The following is a 23030-nucleotide window of genomic DNA, read 5'->3' as shown; positions in this document are numbered from 1 at the left end:
TCCATAAGATAGAACGTTGGTCTACAATGACTTCCTTCACCTCGCAAAAAAAACAAAACCTCCTTAAGCTCGTCTACAGATATTCGCTTCAGCTCGTCCACATAGACTCTATGTTTTGTGACTCTTTCAGCTCGTTTAAAAAGATTCCCTTAAGCTGGTCCATAAAGACTCGCTTTAACTCGTCAATAAAGCCCTCTTTCAGCTCTTCTATAATGACTCCTTTAAACTCGAAGTTTTCCTTCAGCCCACACGGTGCGCCTTAACTAATTTTAAATAGAAAGTGCTTACACCTGGAAGTTTTTGCAGATTCTGAAACTACAATGCTCATAGATGAGAAACATCAAGAATCAGAAAAAATCGCCGGAGGGATTTTCAAATAAATCGCGATTTAAGTTCACATTTTTAGGGGTTCTTTAAGTTTTCACGATTTTGCTTGGAAACCGCAGGTCCTATGTATATTGTCATAAGGAAAATATTGTAGCTGTGAAAAGTTTCCACAAGATTGACCTTTGTGACATTTTCGTAGGTTTTACCGTTTTTGAGATATAGAAGTTCAAATTGAGACAATGCACGGACTGTATCGCCTCCTTATAAAACAATGCCATTACTGCAATTTCCTAAACTAAACTTATATATCTTGAAAATGGTACAACATAGGAAAAAATAAATCATCCAATCTTGTATAAAATTTTCACAGCTTCAACATTTGTTTTAGTCCCATTTTGATATGACTTGCGGTTTCCAAGCAAAATCTTGAAGACTTAAGATAAAAACCTAAAAATTTGAACTGAACCTCTATATCTCGTAAATGGTAAAACCTACGAAAAAGCCTAAAGGTCAGTCTTGTAGAGAATTTTCACAGCTACAACATTTTCTTTAGACTCATTTCGATACGACTTGCGGTTTCCATGAAAAATCGTGAAAACCTAAAAAAACCCTAAAATTGTGAATTTTGATCGCGATTTATTTAAAAATCCCTCCTGCGATTTTTTCTGATTTTTTTAATTTTTCTTATCAATGAACATTGCCGTTTCAGAATCCGCGAAATCTTCCCATGTGTAAGCGGTTTTCATCAAAAGTTAGTTAAGGCGCACTGAGCATGATATTGTTTTATTAGGAGGCGAAACAGTCAGTGCATTGTCTCAATTTTAACTTCTATATTTCAAAAACGGTAACACCTACGAAAATATCATAAAGGCCAATCTTGTGGAAAATTTTTACAGCTACAACATTTTCTTTAGGCCCATTTACATAGGACCCGCGGTTTCCCAGCAAAATTGTGAAAACATAAAGAACCCCTAAAAATGTGAACTTAAATCGCGATTTATTTGAAAATCGCTCCGGCGATTTTTTTTTTGTTTCTTGATATTTTCTCATCTATGAGCATTGTAGTTTCAGAATCTGCAAAAACTTCCCAGGTGTAAGCACCTTTCATTTAAATTTGGTTAAGGCACGCCGTGCCCATCTATTGAGAGTGTCTTCAGCTGGTGTATAGAGACTCCCTACAGCTCATATGTGGAAACTCCCTACACTCATCTATGGATAATCCATCAGCTCGCCTATAGAGACTTCCTTGAGCTCGTCTATAGAGACGCCTTCGTCTCGTCTATACGGACTCTATATAACGATTCCTTTAAGCTTGTCTATAAAGATTCCCCTCAAGTCGTATTTAATTCGTATATAAAGCCTCCCTTCCGCTTGTGTATAAAGACTCCTTTTAACTCGTCTATAAAGCCTTCCTCCAGCTCGTCTATAGAGGCTCCCTACAGCATCTCTACGAAGACTCCACACATCCCACATATAGAGATCATTGATGTCAACGCCTGCACGTTGTCGTAACAACAGAGAATAACGAATTCAAATGAGAGCTATGCCAGCCGTTGTTAAGCAAATGGACATTACTCTCTCATCAATTCTCTCTCATTTACTTTGGACACCAATGATGGAGACTACTTTCCTTAAGCTAGTCTACGAAAGACTCCCTTAAGTTCATCTGTAAAGACTCCCTTCAGCACGTCCATAAATACTTCCTTCAGCTTCTCTATAAAAAACTTCCTGCAGCCCATTTTCTAATGTAGGTCACATTTTCCGGGATATCTTTGAATTTCTCATACATGTGAATTCTGTAAGTAATTTTATTTCGCCGTTATTTTTTCCTCAATGTTTGTTATTAAAGTGGGTGTATGAGTGTGTGTGTTTATGTTGTTTAAAGTTGTTGATCTCATTTTATTCGTTTTAAAAGTTGTTTCATACATTGTTGCACAGCAATGAACTTTTCTCATGTGTCACACCATACATTAAAGATGTCTGCAAGACTTAACATCTCGAAATTAAATTTGTGGATGTTAAAAAAAAAAAAAAATACTGGAAATTCCATGACGCTGAGAAAATCCGCAAGGAAATAATAATGAAGTTTAATAAAATTGTTGGAAACAAAGTTAAAGAAATACTAGGGAAATGTACTACGTCTAAATTAACTAACCGATATGGAATCGAACAAATTTGTAGATAGCTTGACGCTGTCCTAGACAGACGGCAACGTTAATTTGCATTAAGATGTGTATTTAATATTAACCTGACAGATGACAGTTTCTGCATTTTCGAAACAGCTGTTTCTTGGTAAACAACTATTTTGTTGTTGTTTGCAATGCAAATTGTGTCTCAGAGCATGAATATGCTCTCTCTCCTACATGAATATGGGCTCTCTTTTACAGCATAGCCATATTGAAAAACCTAAATTCAGTTTAAATTCCCTTTGATTTTGTGCATTAAGAATGTGGATAATGCACGAATTAATTTGAATTAAGACAGTTAATGCAAATTAACGCTGCCGTCTGTCTAGGGTATTAATGGTATACTTGCATTGATCAAATTTCAAACAATTAGTTGTTCCTTAGAGAAAATACTTCTAGTGAAATAAATCATATTATGTTGTTGTAACAGTGTTTATTATTATGTTTGTATGTTCATTCTTCTGTTCAATCTGGCTCTGGGTCTATCTCTAGTTCCAGGAAAATGGCTGCTTCGAACCACACAACATCAACGTTCCGGCCAGCGACTGCCACCTCAGTGTACGTATGTTTGTATGTAGGACTATTTTACCCTAATGCACTGTCAACCACCGTTTTGTTAATGGATAACCTTTGAATGACTTGTTCAAACTTATTTTGTGTTCATAATACACGCCTTTGTTGTCCTTTTTTAAAACCACTTCTCTTTACCCGAATATTAATCATACTTATGCTCATTTTTCTTTTCAAGGAAACAAAATTAATTTTTTATCACATAACCACAATATCTATTACAAAATTTTTTGTGATAAAGTTTCCTACTATAAATTTTGAAATTTTCAATGCTCATAGTACAATTATTGATTTATATTCTATCAGCATTCCAAGAAATCCTTTGGTGTTGTGAAAACCATAACCCGAAACGAAAACATAAATAATTTAAATGGTTGTAACATAAAATATTTGCCCAATACAAAAAAAAAACGTAATTTAGCAAAACGTTCATTGGGTTTTAAGGAAGAACATGACAGATGCCAAACTAAATTCATGAGTAAAAGGAATACAAATTAACTCTTCATTTCACTTGGGTAAAATAAATCAAATGGGACCTACTTTATTTGGATTATTTAGTATTTGTATCAGGTTTTACAATAAAATCTCCGAAAAAAGGTTAGCAATTTTACAAAAGCCCACAAAACTGTTGAGAAAATGAATTAACATGCTAACCGGTAATAATTTAGGTAAGGCCAGGCTACAACCAATTTCAATCCTTTTCTGTGAGGAAGGAAATTTTATTTACCTTAAAAAGTAACAGTGTAAATAAAAACAAGTGAGAACGGCGTTAAGTTCGTCCAGGCCGAACTTGTTATACCCTCCACCACGAGTTGTATTGAACTAAACTGGAACAATTAGTTTCCTTTCGTTTGTGAAGAAGACTAAGTACCAAATTTCAGCAAGTTCGCTAAATCAATGTGGCTAACCTTCAAAATACCGAAATTCGGGAAGTACCGTTCCATGGGGGCTATATTAAAACATCGATCAATACCTACAACTTTCTGGGGGACAGTTTTTAGACTCAAAGAAGATTAAATACCAAATTTCCGATATTTCGGTAAAACCTTCAAAATACCGAAAATCAAGGGGTACGCTTCTATGGGGGATATAGGAAAACCGGACCTATACTGATAATTCTCTTCTGGAATATTTTATAATGCCATGGAAGACTAAATAACAAATTTCAGTCTATTTGTGGGATATTGACGTCACAACCTTCAGAATTACGAAAATCGGTAGGTACTGTTCTATGGGGTCTATATGAAGGCGTAGACTGATACCGACAAATTTCTAGGAAAAAAGTTTTGTACCCTCAACAATGTGATAATGAGGCTAAAACCTTCAAATATACCCCAAATGAAGACCAAATATCAAATTTCAGCCATTTCGGTGGAATATTGAGGCCTCAACCTTCAAAATGCCGGAAATAGGGAGGTACCGTTATATGCGGGCTATACTAAGACGTTGACTTGTACCGACAAGTTTCTGGGGCAAAGTTTTATATCCCCATCGAAGAATAAACGCCAAATTTCAACCATTTCTAAGGATTATTGAGGCCAAAATATTCAAAACACCGAAAATAAGGAGGTACGTTCTATGGAGGCTATATGAAACCGTGGACCTCTACCGACAAATTTCATATGGAACGTTTAATACCCCAAATAAAAATCAAATACCAAATTTCATCCATATCGGTGGATTATTGTGGCCACAACCTTCAAAACACCGAAAATCGGGAGGTACGTTCTATGGGTGGCTATATGAAGGCGTGGACCTATACCGACAAAATTCTGGGGGAAAGTTGTATACCCCCAACGACGGCTAAGTACCAAATTTTAGCCATTTCGGGTTATAATGAGGCTAAAACTTTCAAAATACCAAAAATCGGGTGGTACCGTTATATGGGGGCTATATCAAAACGTGGACCGATATAGCCCATTTGCAATACCAAACATCCTAAATGTAATAGAAACTTCTTTACCAAATTAGAAAGCTCTATCTCAAAAATTGCGAGCTGTATCTTGATTTCAACAGACGGACAGACTTAGAGACGGTCATGGTTATATCGATTTAGAGTTATACCCTGATCAAGAATATATTTACTTTATAGGCACGGTGCTCCTGAATCAAATTTAAATGGAAGGTGCTTACACTTGGGAAGTTTATGCGGATTCTGAAACTACAATGTTCATGTTCATGTTCAAAAAAATCGCCGGAGCGCTTTTTAAATAAATCGCGATTCAAGTTGACATTTTTAGGTGTTTGTTAGGTTTTCATGATTTTGCTTGGAAACCTCAAGTCCAATCGAAATGGAGCTAAAGAAAATGTTGTAGCTGTGAAAATTCTCTACGGGATTGATGATTTGTTACCAGGCTGTACCATTTTGATTTTAGAATTTTGATTGCTACAACATTTTCTTTATTCCCATTTTGATAGGACTTGCGGTTTCCAAGCAAAATGGCGAAAACCTAAACAACCCCTAAAAATGTCAACTTGAATCGCGTTTTATTTAAAAAGCGCTCCAGCGATTTTTTGTTTTTTGATTTTTCTCATCTATGAACATTGTAGTCTCAGAATCCACAAAAACTTCCCAGGTGTAAGCACCTTCCATTTAAAGTTATTTCAAGAGCACCGTGTAGGGTCTCCGATGAATATTTCGATGTGTTACAAACGGAATGACAAATTTAATTATACCCTCCATATTATGGAGGAGGGTATAATAAGGTAAACTAAAGAAATGAAAGATTATTTAAAGGACGAACAACACTGTCTTTGTACTCAGAAACGGACATAAATAATTATGTAAGTGGGAGTAATGTCTGTCGTCCTTTGATAAACTTGATTTGGTTTTTTTAAATGTCTGCCTTTTATTAGTTATCCTGTTGAAATTCATGTAATTTCTTTGGTTTACAATATAGTTTTCCGAGATGAACCATTGTAATACCAACCTCCCAATATATGGTATGTAATCTCTACTCTATGATGCTGCATAACTTATGTGCAAGCTTCATCCACCTCTTGCAAGGACCCAAAACAGTTGTAGTTTCATTGCCTACCATTTCCTTGATAAATTTTATACATTTTATATTTCACATCTTTAATATTAAAATTACCCTCCTACTATTTAAATTGAAAACATTTTGATAGGCCTCGTTATTCCAGGATTTCAAATGTCAATATTTCCGTTAATACTTCTGCAATAATATCTGTCACGAATGTTGGCTTTTCAATGTGAAAATAAATAAACACTGCAGTCACAATAACGCCGTGTATCACCCCAACAATTTGCCATACAATGTCATCATCGGTAACGTGTGGCAATTGTGGCAAATATAACTAAGCTTCCGAAATCCGCTAGACTCGAATACGCCAACAGTTTGGCTGGGGAAAAAGAGTAGAAGAGTCAAAAGCCAAAGGATTTTTGTGATTTCATTTCAAGTGCTTGTAAACAATATGACTCCTCTTCCACCCCCCCCCCCCCTCCTTTTTTGTAATATCAAATGTCAATTGAGTTGCAGTCACCCAGTCGTTTCACCATATTAATAGCTTTGCTGTTTCGCCAGTGGCACATACCGTTTTTCATTTTGATGTCTAAAAACCCCCCAAAAGGATTATGTAGAAATATTCTCTAACGCTGTGACCAGAACGAAATGAGCAGGTAATAAATTTCGCCAATGTCAATGTGCACATTTAACTTTTCAAATATGTACTTACATAACAAAACAACAACAACAAATCCGGTTATACAATGAGAAATAATGAACATTGAAATACTGCTGCCGCTCTTTTGGTATTAAAATTTTTGATGTCATTTATTGAAGATATATGTATGTATATTGAATTTTTGAAGTCTATTATAATGAAATTTAAATACAATTTTTATTAAATATGGTTTTTTATAATTTTTAAATTTTAGTATTAAAATGCATATTTTTCATTTTTATTTTTTATAAAATAAATTTAATTTACACATAGCTATTCTTTGAATTATAATTATGAAAATTAAATAGAGTTACAGTTATTTAATTAAAAAATAAGTAAATATATCATATTTTGTTATTGGATTGATTCCATGTCTACCAATATTAAAAACTTTAGGTATACCTTTAACGTGTGACATAGTGGAGAGAAGCAAAGCCAGTATGGGTTGTATTTCCAAAACATTACTGTTGTAATGAACTATCCGAAATAAAGTTTCAAATTTATTAGAGAAAAAGTATAAACATGTTCCTGAACAATTGTGGGACAGGTACCAGAAGTAGTAGAACGATATTGCCCATCATCGATTTTTACATAATTTTGGAAGATCGATTACGACTCCTTTTAAGAGAGAGTCAGTATGGATTTTGACCAATTTCAATCACTTCTTGCGATAATTATCATGCCCATCAGTTACTTTAGTTGGATTTTTAGAGCTTTTGGACCATTTTGTCAGGAAGCATGGACTTGCCCACGAAAAACATTATATCGCTGTAAACAGGAGCACAAGAAGTACTTATGGTAAAAATTTGCAAACGATTCTCGAACAGCCCTTAAACTGCACTTAAACAAAAATGGCAAAAAGCATTTCAACCGGGATCATCACCAACAAACAAAAAATATTGCTGACGTCTTAGCATTCTAAACTACAATCCACAAATCCAACAAATCTTTCGATACACAATCTACTAGGAAAGTAGCTATAGATTATAATGTGATGTTACATTAAAAAAAAATATTTCTAGAAAAAGAAGGGGAACAAATGACTCGTCGTTGGAAATATACCTTCAATTCAAATTCACACATGCAAATTCGCAATACTGTACGTACAAGGTGCGCCTTAACTAACTTTAAATGAAAGTTGCTTACACTTGGGATGTTTTTGCGGATTTTGAAACTGCAATGTTCATAGATGAGAAAAATCTAAACAAAAAAAAAAAATCGCCAGAGGGATTTTCAAATAAATCACGGTCAAAGTTCACATTTTTAGGGATTTTTAGGTTTTCACGGTTTTCCTTGAAAACCGCAAGTCCTATCGTAATTGGACTAAAGAAAATGTTATAACAGTGAAAATTCTCGACAAGATTGACCTTTATAACTTTTTTCTAGGTCTTACCATTTTTGAGATATAGAAGATCAAATTGGGACAATGTACTGACTGTATCTTCTTCTTATAAAACAATGTCATGTATGGTGCCCTTAACTAGATTTTAAAGAAAACCGCTTACGCCTGGTAAGTTTTTTGGGGATTCTGAAACTGCAGAAAAAATCGCTGTAGAGATCGTGGGAATCGTAGTCAAAGTTCACATTTTTAACTTTATTTTATGTGTTAAGGATTTAAATCTGAAACGGCAAGTCATATCGAAATGAAATTAAAGAAAATGTTATAGCGGTGAAAAACCTGTGTTACATTTTCTTTAGTCCCATTTCGATAGGACTTGCCGTTTCCAAGTAAAATCCTGAAAACCTAAAATAAACTTAAAAATGTGATCTTTGACCGTGATTTATTTAAAAATCCCTCCAGCGATTTTTTCTTGTTTATGGATTTTTCTTATCTCTGAACATTGCTGTTTCAGAATCCAAAAAAAGAACTTACCAGGTGTAAGCGGTTTTCATTTAAAGTTAGTTAAGGCCACATTCAAAAATGGTAAAACCTAGGAAAATATCATAAAGGTGAATCTTGTCGTAAATGTTTACTGCTACAATATTTTCTTCAGTTCCATTTAAATAGGACTTGCGGTTTCCAAGCAAAACCGTGAAAACCATGTGTAAGCACCTTTCATTTAAAGTTAGTTAAGTCGCACCCTGCGTATAAATAGAGGCTCCAAATGTAGAAAATTGTCCAGCAACATCTAATATGCCTGATGGTGCTACCCTAATCAGTTAACGAAACGATCGTCGCATAGCGGTTGATTTGTAGGACTTTGATAGATATCATAGAATCTCCTTAGATAATATAGCCCCATTAATTAAATTAATTAAAACATGTTGGACTTTTGTGAGGCAGGAACCTGAAGATGTTTTCCAATAAATACATTCTTGGAACTTGGTTTAAGTTTGGAAGAAATTTTACCACGAGAAATGTTTCAGCCAAATCGGATACTCGAACCGTAAGTTTTCGTGCTCATCAGTCATTTGAGTGTACCGCCGTGAAAGGGGACGCGTGCACAACCTGCTGCAAAAAAGCATGTTGATGCAGCAAGAGTACCTAAGCTGCACTAGTGCCAAACATTTTAGAAATTTGTGTGGGAGTTACTCGAAGCAATAGAGGGATATAGTCCATATTCAAAACTTATCTTTGTCTGGACAAAATATTTCGAGAACCATATTTTGGGCCAAATCTGTTAATCCGTTCAAGAGGTATCGTGCGCCCCATTTTAGCGACAAATTTTGAACTTTTTTGGGGAAGGTACCCGAAAGAGTGGATTTGAGTATGGCCAAAATAATATAAGAAGCAAATTTTGGACAAATCGGTTGACCCGTTTGACAGTTATTATGATCATTTTTATAAAGACAAATTTTGTTATAACTTTTTGATCAAACATTTGTGTGTAGAGCTGGAAAACTGTCGATAGTCTCAGCGGCGTGACAATGCCATATCAGAGTGATATTTCAACCAGTAGTTCATAGATAATGTTATAAGCAATTACGATCTCTATCAAAGGTGCAATGCCGTTCCAATAACAACCATCATAAAAATAAGAAAATGGAAGTAAATAGGGCGCACATTGACGAAAAATAAATGCCAGGTTTTTGTAGAGGCCCTCAAAGAGTCTTTAGTCTCATCTCGATAGGACTTGCGGTTTTCAAGCAAAATCGTGAAAACCTAAAAACCCCTTAAAAATGTCAACTTGAATCGCGATTTATTTAAAAAGCGCTCCGGATTTTTTTTTTCTTCTTTTTGATTTTTTTCATCTATGAACATTGTAGTTTCAAAATCCGCAAAAACTACCCAGGTGTAAGCACCTTCCATTTAAATTTGGTTCAATAGCACCATGTTTTTTTAAGTTTTTGCATTTTTCGGTTTTTTTATTGGAGTTTGACCTTTCTTCAACAGATTGGAAGATATGAAAAACTCAAAAACACTCATATTTGGAAGCAAAAAAAAGAAACTCAAAATTTTAATTTTGACTTTAAATTGCTCTCCAACTAATTTGGTTGTTTTTATACCCTCAGCATTTATGCTAACGAGGGTATATACACTTTCATACGGGCATCGAAATAATGGTTTTAGACCCCAAGTATGTTTGGACGACAACTTGGAGTTTCAGACAATTTGGAGTCGATTTAGCAATATCCGTCCGTCTGTCCATCTGTCTGGATGGCTGGAGCGCATGATAACTCTCGAATGGATCAATCGATTCGGTCCAAAATTTTCCCTTCGTAATAATTTGTCCAAACATAGTTTTAGTTTGAAGATGGGCTACCTCGGTCCACTCCTTCCGGTACCTCCCCCACAAAAGTTCGAAAATGTTCGGAACACTTTTGCGCACGATAACTCTTGAAGGGAGGAACCGATTTGACCCAAACATTGCACATCGTGAAATTTCTAGCAGAGGTTCCAATATGGACTCAATCGGTCCACTCCTTCGGGTACCTCCCACGCAAAATTTCGGATAAGTTCATTTTAGGACCTGCTCATGAATCGCTTTGATTTTTGTTGCAACAACTCGTATTCCCTGCTTCCCATACGACGGTACAAGCTTCATCAGGGGCAAATCCATACTTCCTGGGAAAATAGCGTAAAAGGTGCAGAAAACCTCTATGATACAGTATGTAGTGTTTGGAGCGCAAGATAAATCTCGAACGGATCTTCCGATTCGGTCCAAACTTTGGCCTTCGTAATATTTTGTCCAAACTTAGTTTAAGTTCGAAGATGGGCCATATCGGTTCACTCCTTCAGGTACCTCCCCCAAAAATGTTCAAAAATGTTCGGAAAAATTGTGCGCACAATAACTCTTGAAGGGAGTGGCCGATTTGGTCCATACTTTACACATTTTTAGGGGCAAGCCCTTCTTGAGAAAACAGCCCGAAAGGTGTAAAAACCCCTATGGGACCATATGTTGTGGCTGGAGAGCACGATAACTCTCGAACTGAACAACCGATTTGGTCCAACGTTTGGCCTCCGTCATATTTTGTCCAAACTTCAGTTTCAGTTCGAAGATGGGCAACACCGGTCCACAGCTTCCGGTACTTCCCTAAACATTTAAAAAATGTCACTAAAATGATATGCACTATGTCTCCTGAATGGGTCAAATAATTTGGTCCAATCTTTGGATCTCCTAACATTTTGTCCAAATTTGGTTAAACTTCTAAAATGGTCCATATCGGCCCTCTTCTTTGGATACCTCCCCCACAAAAGTTCAACATTTGTGTCCATGTGCAGTTTAGGGTTTGCTCGAAAATCCTTTGGAAATGTAAACCGATGCTGCTGGTTGTGGTCCTGTTTACAGCGATATTATGTTATCCGTGGACAAGTCCATGCTTACTGGTCCAAAAGTTGTACGATGACCCACTGAAATAACTAATGGGCTCGATATCTATCGAAAAGATATGACTCACAAAATAAGATCCACTCAGATAATGGACTATGTCGGTCCATTCCTTTAAGTACCTCCTCCGCAACACTTTTGAACTTTAATCCTAATCCACAGTTTTATCGGCAAGTTCAAATGTTCCAAAAGTGTTTCAATTCACATGGGCTGAGGGTCTATCTCTGTCGGCAAAGCCGACTGATACTTTTTTGCTTGTTAACTAATAGGTTTCCTGTGCAATGAAAAATCTTGATATCAGCTTAGTGCCCAGTTAATTCTTTGCAATTGTAGCGTGCTTTAATCAGGACTATTTTGGTAACTGGAATGGGGTATCAAAGCATTGGCTGGTCCGTAGAAATTCCGGTAGTGAGTGGATCAAAAGAGACCATCGAAGTTAGACCATACTATATTAAGGACGATGCAATAAATGAAATCGGACACCCGAAACAAGTGTAGTTACCTTGTGTGAAATACTAAAACCAGACAGAGACAGGTGCATTAGGGTAATACCAACAACAGGGCAACAGTAACGTTGAGCCTTAATCTGATTTACCATATTTTCTGTGTGTCAACGCGTATCGTGTAACGATGCTCAATAGAATGATTCAGCCTCGGGCCTCTACTTGTATTTCGGTGCATGAAACAGTTTGCCAGCCATATATTAGTTTGGAACTTTAATAAAATTTTCTAATTTTCCACAACAGTTTTTAAGGCTAAAAAACAGTCTTTGATTTTAAACTTTGGAAGTTCTTACTGTGTAGCTTATTATCATAAATGCTTTTTTTTCGTTTAAATTAATTAAGGTTTTCTTAATTTTATTTAAAAGTTAGCACATAAATCTAAAACTCAGCAAAAAAATATCCACTATAAGCTTAAAACGAGACAGATGCAGGTGCATTAGGGTTGTACCTTTTTTGAATTTTTTGCAAATATCAAAAATACCACAACATAAAAAGGCTTTTAGAAATCGCTTTCGGTGTGAGAACTTTTTTCACTGAATCGATCTTAAGAACACATTTTTGGTATCAGGGCAATATTCCCCATTTGTTAGTGTTGTGGTATTTTTTCTCCTATCATGCACAAAATAAGTTGTGTAGGAAAAGCCAAATGCAGGGCATGTGGAGAGGACGACGAAACCTTGAACACTTTCTCTGTCATTGACCAGCTTTTGCAAAATTCAGAAGCCAGCTCCTGGGAAACGAACTTAAATTATTTTAAAGACATAGAGATTTTCTAAAGGGTACAAAATTCTGATAATGATAAATCAATAAACAATTATATCTAACCTCTTCAATAAAAATATAGCTTAAAGCGTACAACAGGCCTAATTTGGCATATGTTTATATGGACATGTAGCGATTTTTCACTGCTACTCATTTTTCATTTATTTGCTCATAAATTTCAATAATTATATAATCTTCTTAGATTTAATAGTCTTTAATATTGGTCACATGGAACCCTTCCTTTTCCTTTTTAATATATATTTATTACATTCATATTATTAGTTAAATTATCGAAAATACACCATTCATTCTCTACATACATATTTTTACATTTTTTTTTTAATAAACCACTTACTAAAACGACCTTAACAACAAAATTTACACCTAATCCCTTGAATAATGTTTTTGCTGTTTTCTACATTTTTCAACGTAGCACAATTTTGTCCCTTTTTTCTCCATAAATTACAACTTCCTTTTTTTTTTTGCTTGACTCTCATACATAAATTAAACTTATATTGTATATTTATGTCCATAAAATCTACATACAGTTTATACATTTTATTACGAGGCGGTGCTTTTGATACATAATAAATAAGTAACGAAAGGGAGAGACGGGGAACATGGGAAATGAAAATGTACAATGTGAGAAAATGAAGAATTATTAGGTTGCTTAGTGTGAAAGAGGCGGGCGGCAACACCCAATCCTAACGACCTATTTTTAAATATATTGACTTTTAGATAGTAAATAAAATCTGTAAATCTCATAATTGCTGACTTCAAGTTTTTTTCTTCGTAGGGCATAAATAAAATTTGTATAGTCATCATGTAGGGGTCATTATTTATTTAACATTGAAAAAATTGTGAGTAAAATCTCTTGAGATTCATGTTTCGTTTAGTGGCCATAAATAATTTAAAAGGTAATTTGCTATAAATATTATTTTTTATTTAGTTTTATGGGAGATTTTTGTTTATATATGTACATAATTTTGTTTATTATAAATTCTTAATTTTTGCAACTTATATTCATAAATGCTTTAAATTTCATTTAAATTCTTTATGGTTTTGGTGACTTATTAATATTTTCAAAATTCATATTTATAGATATTAAAAAAACTTATTAATAACATTTTAAATTTAGAATTAACAAATTATGAAACATATGGCAGATTACAAAGTGTAGTAATGTGTGCTGCATAATTTTAGGCTGAAATGTTCTTTCAGCATTTTGCAATTTAAGACCTTTGCCTGAATCTAACCTGTTGATCATTGTTTCATGTCAGCCATTGTAAGATAAACAACTACAGGACAACAGTAGGGTTAAGCCTTAATCTGATTTACCTTATTTTCTGTGTGGGAACGCGTGACATGTAACGATGCTCAATAGAATGATTCAGCCTCGGGCCTCTACTTGTGTTTCGGTGGATGAAACAGTTTGCTAGCCACATATTAGTTTGTAACTTATATAATTTTCTAATATTCCACAACAGTTTTTAAGGCTAAAATACATTTTTTGATTTTAACTTTTGGAAGTTCTTACTGTGTAGCTTATTATCATAAATGCGTTATTTTCGTTTAAATTCATTAAGGTTTTCTTAATTTTATTTAAAAGTTAGCACATAAATCTAAGAATCAGCAAACAAAATATACATTATAAGCAGTTTACATATGTTTAGGCAATTAACTTTTTAAACATTTAACTCAAAACGGGGTTGTTATAAAAAAGTTTTTTTTTAAATACTTCAATTTTTATTTTTCAAAGCCTTAACAAATGTATCATTAATCTACACTTAAATTTAGAAACATGTACAAACAGCTGAATCTCTCAAAATTCTTACAGGTTCGTTGCATATTTTTAGCTGAATTCCTTATAAATCGCCATTGCCTGCAAAATCCCTAAATGTATGCAGCATAATCATAGTACTGAAGATTTACAAACAGCTGACTCCTTTACGTTCCAAATCTTTCACTGCCCTATTGCATACTTTTAGGCTGCTTAATATAATCTCTTTCATTTCCATGTACCCAATATTTCCTCTAATCACATACCACCTACACATTTGTTTGATTTTCCATTTTCCCTTGATTGGCATTTCCCACTTCCTGCACCTCCTCCACTTCTTGATTCACCACCACTGTAATTTTTTCACCATCCTTTGTTGTGGTACATATGACACCACCATTAATTTCCTTTTTCGGTTTCTGATTACTATTCGACGACTTATCCGTTGCAGTTGTTGCCGTTGATGCTGACGTGCCCGATGATGAGCCGCCACCACTGTTGTGGACAATTGTGGGTGCCAGAAAACAATTATTTTGTTGTGGTGCAGGGCCTGTCTTCGGCACTGAAACACGTCTTGAACCCTTTCGTTGCTTGGCTCCACTGCCGGTGCGTTTGTGTGTTACCACACTATTTTCGTTAATTAACTGGGCCTCCACCTCATGACTGGTTACACAGCTGAAAGCCTTGCTAAATGATTTACGGAAATTATCACTTAGAAAGGCATAGAGTATGGGATTCATGGCGGAATTTGAATAGGCCAGACAGCCGAAGAGTAGAAATAGTAAAATCTCTACCCTTGTCAATTCTCGATGACCCACAAAAGAGTTAATCAACGATACCTGGGAGACCCAGTGCGGTAGCCAGCAGAGTATATAAACCGTTATGACGGTCAACACCAAACGTGTAACCTTGCGATGTGATCTCTTCTTTTCCTTGGATTTGTGTTTCTGCTGGACACTGCGCAATTTCTTAATCACCAAATAATAGAAGACCAAAATAAAACACAGCGGCGTGGCAAAGCCCAACAGGAATGTGTAGAGTATAAATGTGGTGCCCGAGTGTTTCTTGTACACCTCTGGCCAATCAATGTTACATGAAAAGTTAATGCCATCCTCTTGTCGTATTGTGCTGGCAAATAATATGACCGGCATCATCAGAATGGCCGATGTGATCCAGGCAATCATTGATACCAATTTGGCAATACGCAGCGTACGATAGCGTGGCGATTCTATGGGATGACACACTGCCAGATATCTATCTGCCGCCATTATTAGCAAAAATATGGATGATGTAAACTGGGTTATCGATGTACTAACCATGTAGGCCTTACACATGTACTCGCCAAACTTCCAGCTGCAAATACGCATTGTGTACAATAGAAATGGTATGCCAATGAGGAAACATTCATCTGCAATGGCCAAATTGAGGATATAAATATTCGTAACTGTTTGCATTTTGGAGAAACGAAACACCACCCATATTACCAGGGTGTTGCCGAACAAGCCCACCACACAAACCACCGAATACAAAGCCACCGTAAAGACATGAGCCAGGGAATTGCGATTTTCCATGCATTCCTGGTGAAAGGTATTCTCCGTGAGTTCCACAGTATGATTAAAATCCCACGGTAGCCATGGTGCGGTAGTACTACTACTAATTGGGCTCGCTGTGTTCGCGGCATTGGTGCTGATGCTGCTGTTGGGTGTATAACCTCCTTTACGTAGATGTAAATTCATTTCCATTTCTATTGTGGTAAATGGTTTCTGTTGTGGTTTTGTTGCAGCCTCAACCACATCCTGCTGCTCACTGCCAAATGAAAAGAAGCTTGAATTCGTCGTCGTCGACGGCTTTAATGAAACTTTTGCCTCTTTGTTGTGTTGTTTATATAAATGGCCAAAGTTATTATTTATACTTTCATTACTTCCCTTGGCGCTGACACCGGGAATCTCTAAGTCACCAACAACACTTTGAGTAACTGCAATATGGCCCTTTGCTGTCGTCGTCGTTTCATCACCGGTGGTTGTGTTTCCTGTTTCCTTTGTGATGAAAGTTTTAGTGTGAAATGCTTGCTTTATACTGTGATGCTCTAAATCTGCTTGCATTTCTGCCATTGTTGGTTGTACTATTGCCAGGGTCCATGATGATCCACAACTGAAAAAGTTTGTTGCTATTATAAGACACAGCAACCTCGACCATAAGGAGTAGAAACATCTCCTATCTGCAGAATATTCTTTCATTGTAAACGATAATTGCTGAATATGAACATGTTTCCTGTTGTCTTTTGTATCAGTCATCATTTTGATGGCGAATGACTTTAACAAATGAAATGGAACGTTGATATGGTTATGCGGACTCACAAAGAGACCCTAAATGTTTGACTGCATGTCCTCTTTTGAGATAATTTTTCCTTTTTGGATTGACACATATTGTCAGGATTTTTTTTGCAATTTAAAGTTGAGATAGCTTAAGCTGTGGCTTTTCCTTTGATGACTTAATCTGAAAAGAGACAGGTAAAAAAAATTTTAATTAATTTCATTAGAGAAGTTATATTTTTGGTATGGATAATATTCTCATCGGTGTTAAGAATGGAAAAACTAATGAATCTGATAAAAATATATATAAATAGGCTAATTAATAGAAAACGGATAATAAAGCGGAAGCGGAATATACCAAGGTATCTTAAAGATGTGTAGGTATAAAAACACAACTTTATCACCGCATACAAAATACTATGGCGCAATCTGTGTGAACGAGATAGAGCTATCATTGGCGTTTTAAACCTGGACCGTCAACCTGATATACCTTACGTCATATATTGTTAAAATGAAGAAGACAACTACCACCTATTTGCGGTTATTGAGGGGCTTTTGGTAGCCAAAGAGTTTCCAAGAAACAAAGGTGCGGAAGCTGACAGGACGGTACTTAAAATAAAAACTATTGACCATTCTGCCTCTCTTGATATTGTCGTTAGAGTGTATGTGGGCTTTCCACGGATAATAAGTCATTTGAACTTGAACCTGCATAGGCTTCGAAATGCATGGTTCTGGAAAGTCCTTCACAAATATTCCTAAAAATGAGGAATATCCTTAAATATTTTTAATTTCAAACTTTAATGGATTTGTGACCAAGTTTTGTGGTCTGACGGCCCTTGAAAAATATTGTTTAAAAAATCATATTTGTGGCCTGATGGTGTTTGAAAAATATTCTTTAAAAATCCACGCTTGGTGGCCTGATGGTGTTTCAAAAATATTCTTTAAAAATCCACGTTTTGTGGCCTGATGGTGTTTGAAAAATATTCTTTAAAAATCCACGCTTGGTGGCCTTATGTTCCTTGAAAAATATTCTTTAAAAATCCACGTTTTGTAGCCTGATGGTGTTTGAAAAATATTCTTTAAAAATCAACGTTTTGTTGATGGTTTTAGAAAAATATTCTTTAAAAATCCACGTTTTGTGGCCTGGTGGTGTTTGAAAAGTATTCTTTAAAAATCCACGATTTGTGGCCTGATGGTGTTTGAAAAATCCACGTTTTGTGGCCTGATGGTGTTTCAAAAATATTCTTTAAAAATCTACGTTTTGTGGCCTGATGGTGTTTAAAAAATATTCTTTAAAAATCTACGTTTTGTGGCCTGATGGTGTTAAAAAAATATTCTTTAAAAATCCACGTTTTGTGGCCTGATGGTGTTTGAAAAATATTCTTTAAAAATCCACGTTTTGTGGCCTGATGGTGTTTGAAAAATATTCTTTAAAAATCTACGTTTTGTGGCCTGATGGTGTTTGAAAAATATTCTTTAAAAATCCACGTTTGGTGCCCTGCTGGTCCTTGAAAAATATTCTTTAAAAATCCACGTTTCGTGGCCTGATGGTGTTTGAAAAATATTCTTTAAAAATCCACGTTTTGTGGCCTGATGGTGTTTGAAAAATATTCTTTAAAAATCCACGTTTTGTACCCTGCTGGTCCTTGAAAAATATTCTTTAAAAATCCACGTTTTGTACCCTGCTGGTCCTTGAAAAATATTCTTTAAAAATCCACGTTTGGTGACCTGCTGGTCCTTGAAAAATATTCTTTAAAAATCCACGTTTCGTGGACTGATGGTGTTTGAAAAATATTCTTTAAAAATCCACGTTTTGTGGCCTGATGGTGTTTGAAAAATATTCTTTAAAAATCTACGTTTTGTGGCCTGAAGGTGTTTGAAAAATATTCGTTAAAAATCCACGTTTTGTGCCCTGCTGGTCCATGAAAAATATTCTTTAAAAATCCACGTTTGGTGCCCTGCTGGTCCTTGAAAAATATTCTTTAAAAATCCACGTTTCGTGGCCTGATGGTGTTTGAATATTATTCTTTAAAAATCCACGTTTTGTGCCCTGCTGGTCCTTGAAAAATATTCTTTAAAAATCCACGTTTGGTGCCCTGCTGGTCCTTGAAAAATATTCTTTAAAAATCCACGTTTTGTGTTCTGCTGGTCCTGGAAAAATATTGTTTAAAAAATCCACGTTTTGTGTTCTGCTGGTCCTGGAAAAATATTGTTTAAAAAATCCACGTTTTGTGGCCTGATGTTGCTTGAAAAATATTCTTTAAAAAATCCACGATTTGTGGCCTGATGTTGCTTGAAAAATATTCTTTAAAAAATCCACGATTTGTGGCCTGATGTTGCTTGAAAAATATTGTTTAAAAAATCCACGATTTGTGGCCTGATGTTGCTTGAAAAATATTGTTTAAAAAATCCACGATTTGTGGCCTGATGTTGCTTGAAAAATATTGTTTAAAAAATCCAAGTTTTGTGTCCTGCTGGTCCTTTAAAAATATTGTTTAAAAAATCCACGATTTGTGGCCTGATGTTGCTTGAAAAATATTGTTTAAAAAATCCACGATTTGTGGCCTGATGTTGCTTGAAAAATATTGTTTAAAAATCCACGATTTGTGGCCTGATGTTTCTTGAAAAATATTGTTTAAAAAATCCACGATTTGTGGCCTGATGTTGCTTGAAAAATATTGTTTAAAAAATCCACGATTTGTGGCCTGATGTTGCTTGAAAAATATTGTTTAAAAAATCCAAGTTTTGTGTCCTGCTGGTCCTTTAAAAATATTGTTTAAAAAATCCACGATTTGTGGCCTGATGTTGCTTGAAAAATATTGTTTAAAAAATCCACGATTTGTGGCCTGATGTTGCTTGAAAAATATTGTTTAAAAAATCCACGATTTGTGGCCTGATGTTGCTTGAAAAATATTGTTTAAAAAATCCAAGTTTTGTGTCCTGCTGGTCCTTTAAAAATATTGTTTAAAAAATCCACGATTTGTGGCCTGATGTTGCTTGAAAAATATTGTTTAAAAAATCCACGATTTGTGGCCTGATGTTGCTTGAAAAATATTGTTTAAAAAATCCACGATTTGTGGCCTGATGTTGCTTGAAAAATATTGTTTAAAAAATCCAAGTTTTGTGTCCTGCTGGTCCTTTAAAAATATTGTTTAAAAAATCCACGATTTGTGGCCTGATGTTGCTTGAAAAATATTGTTTAAAAAATCCACGATTTGTGGCCTGATGTTGCTTGAAAAATATTGTTTAAAAATCCACGATTTGTGGCCTGATGTTTCTTGAAAAATATTGTTTAAAAAATCCACGATTTGTGGCCTGATGTTGCTTGAAAAATATTGTTTAAAAAATCCACGATTTGTGGCCTGATGTTGCTTGAAAAATATTGTTTAAAAAATCCACGATTTGTGGCCTGATGTTGCTTGAAAAATATTGTTTAAAAAATCCAAGTTTTGTGTCCTGCTGGTCCTTTAAAAATATTGTTTAAAAAATCCACGATTTGTGGCCTGATGTTGCTTGAAAAATATTGTTTAAAAAATCCAAGTTTTGTGTCCTGCTGGTCCTTTAAAAATATTGTTTAAAAAATCCACGATTTGTGGCCTGATGTTGCTTGAAAAATATTGTTTAAAAAATCCACGATTTGTGGCCTGATGTTGCTTGAAAAATATTGTTTAAAAATCCACGATTTGTGGCCTGATGTTTCTTGAAAAATATTGTTTAAAAAATCCACGATTTGTGGCCTGATGTTGCTTGAAAAATATTGTTTAAAAAATCCACGATTTGTGGCCTGATGTTGCTTGAAAAATATTGTTTAAAAAATCCACGATTTGTGGCCTGATGTTGCTTGAAAAATATTGTTTAAAAAATCCACGATTTGTGGCCTGATGTTGCTTGAAAAATATTGTTTAAAAATCCACGATTTGTGGAATGATGTTTCTTGAAAAATATTGTTTAAAAAATCCACGATTTGTGGCCTGATGTTGCTTGAAAAATATTGTTTAAAAAATCCACGATTTGTGGCCTGATGTTGCTTGAAAAATATTCGTTAAAAATCCACGTTTTGTGGCCTGTTGATCATTGAAAAATATTCGTTAAAAATCCACGTTTTGTGGCCTGTTGATCCTTGAAAAATATTCGTTAAAAATCCACGTTTTGTGGCCTGTTGATCCTTGAAAAATATTCGTTAAAAATCCACGTTTTGTGGCCTGTTGATCGTTGAAAAATATTCTTTAAAAATCCACGTTTTGTGGCCTGTTGATCGTTGAAAAATATTCTTTAAAAATCCAAGTTTTGTGGCCTGCTGTTCCTTGAAAAAATATTCTTTAAAAATCCAAGTTTTGTGGCCTGTTGATCCTTGAAAAATATTCGTTAAAAATCCACGTTTTGTGGCCTGTTGATCCTTGAAAAATATTCGTTAAAAATCCACGTTTTGTGGCCTGTTGATCGTTGAAAAATATTCTTTAAAAATCCACGTTTTGTGGCCTGTTGATCGTTGAAAAATATTCTTTAAAAATCCAAGTTTTGTGGCCTGCTGTTCCTTGAAAAAATATTGTTTAAAAAATCCACGATTTGTGGCCAGTTGATCCTTGAAAAATATTCGTTAAAAATCCATGTTTTGTGGCCTGTTGATCCTTGAAAAATATTCGTTAAAAATCCACGTTTTGTGGCCTGTTGATCCTTGAAAAATATTCGTTAAAAATCCACGTTTTGTGGCCTGTTGATCGTTGAAAAATATTCTTTAAAAATCCACGTTTTGTGGCCTGTTGATCGTTGAAAAATATTCTTTAAAAATCCAAGTTTTGTGGCCTGCTGTTCCTTGAAAAAATATTCTTTAAAAATCCAAGTTTTGTGGCCTGTTGATCCTTGAAAAATATTCGTTAAAAATCCACGTTTTGTGGCCTGTTGATCGTTGAAAAATATTCTTTAAAAATCCACGTTTTTTGGCCTGCTGTTCCTTGAAAAAATATTCTTTAAAAATCCACGTTTTGCGGCCTGCTGTTCCTTGAAAAATATTCTTTAAAAATCCACGTTTTGTGGACTGCTGTTCCTTGAAAAATATTCTTTAAAAATCAACGTTTTGTGGTCTGATGGTGTTTGAAAAATATTGTTTAAAAAATACTCGTTTTGTGGAAAATATTCTTTAAAAATCCACGTTTTGTGGCCTGATGTTCCTTGAAAAATATTCTTTAAAAATCGAAGTTTTGTGGATGGTCCTTGAAAAGTATTCTTTTAAAAAAACGAAGTTTGAGGCAAATTGGTTACTGTTTTCTAGAATTGTCATTTGTACCAGACAGACATACAGACAAGAGGGACGGATAAGACTAAACCGACTGAACCAGATTTCCTCGAAAATTACATAGGGACCAAAACCATTATTTCGATAAGCATGTTCTTTTTATTGTATCAAAGTGTACATATCCTCGTTAACATAAAGGCTGGCGGTATAAACATGTCATAAATACCTCAAATTCCTTTAAAGTTTCTTTTTTAATGCAAAGAAAGCCCTAACAAAAAACAGGTTAACTCGTTTTTAATAAAGAAAAACTTGATGCTGAATTGTTAAAACTCGATAGCCCATTAAGAAATCTAAAAAATCTCAATATGCAATATGTTCACTATTGAAAGAAGTTTGTTCTTTAGAAGTGAAGTCAAGTTAAATCCCCTTTCTCTTTTCCAGTCAATCTCTCTTTCAACTCAAATGTCCAAAATATCTTTAAATTCACAATCCGTTGTTGTTTTCATGACATGTCTGGCATTTCCAAAAAGAGCACATCTTAATCTGATTTTAAAAGATTTCAAAAAACGTACTTTTACCCAAGGCATACTTTAAACTTATGTCAACAGGATTTATACGAAGAATACTTTACCTTTTGTTTTTTTTTTTCCTAACGTCTGGTATAAGTGTTAAAAAAAATTCCTTTAAACAATCTTGTCGATAGTCGTTGCAAACGATTGATACAAAGTTTTAATTAAATGACAACAAAGTTGAGTAAGAGATTGGATTTCAAATGCAATTGCAAACCAAATAGGAAGGAAGTTGTTTTCAGTTTGTTTTGAGAGATGGCAAACAAAATCCGATAAATTATTATCTAAACTTGCTTTGAATCAGATACATGTTAGACATTTTAATTAATATGTTA

General features: G+C 34.8%; 1 protein-coding gene across 1 annotated transcript in view; it reads right to left on the bottom strand.

The window, feature by feature from the left end:
• Positions 1-13269: 13269 nt before the first annotated feature.
• LOC141404369 (uncharacterized) overlaps positions 13270-23030 on the bottom strand; it is a 49389-nt gene continuing 39628 nt past the window's right edge. The window contains exon 2 of the mRNA XM_073987915.1: positions 13270-17077. Coding sequence (XP_073844016.1) covers positions 14851-16878 — 2028 coding nt within the window. The 5' untranslated portion in view covers positions 16879-17077 and the 3' untranslated portion in view covers positions 13270-14850. The remainder of the gene's footprint in view (positions 17078-23030) is intronic.

Source organism: Musca autumnalis, unplaced genomic scaffold (genome assembly GCF_047663935.1).
Source record: "Musca autumnalis isolate F117 unplaced genomic scaffold, ASM4766393v1 scaffold_4, whole genome shotgun sequence".
Classification (NCBI taxonomy): Eukaryota; Metazoa; Arthropoda; class Insecta; order Diptera; family Muscidae; genus Musca; species Musca autumnalis.
The sequence above is the reverse complement of the archived record's forward strand: the minus strand, read 5'-3'. Positions and strand labels throughout refer to the sequence as shown.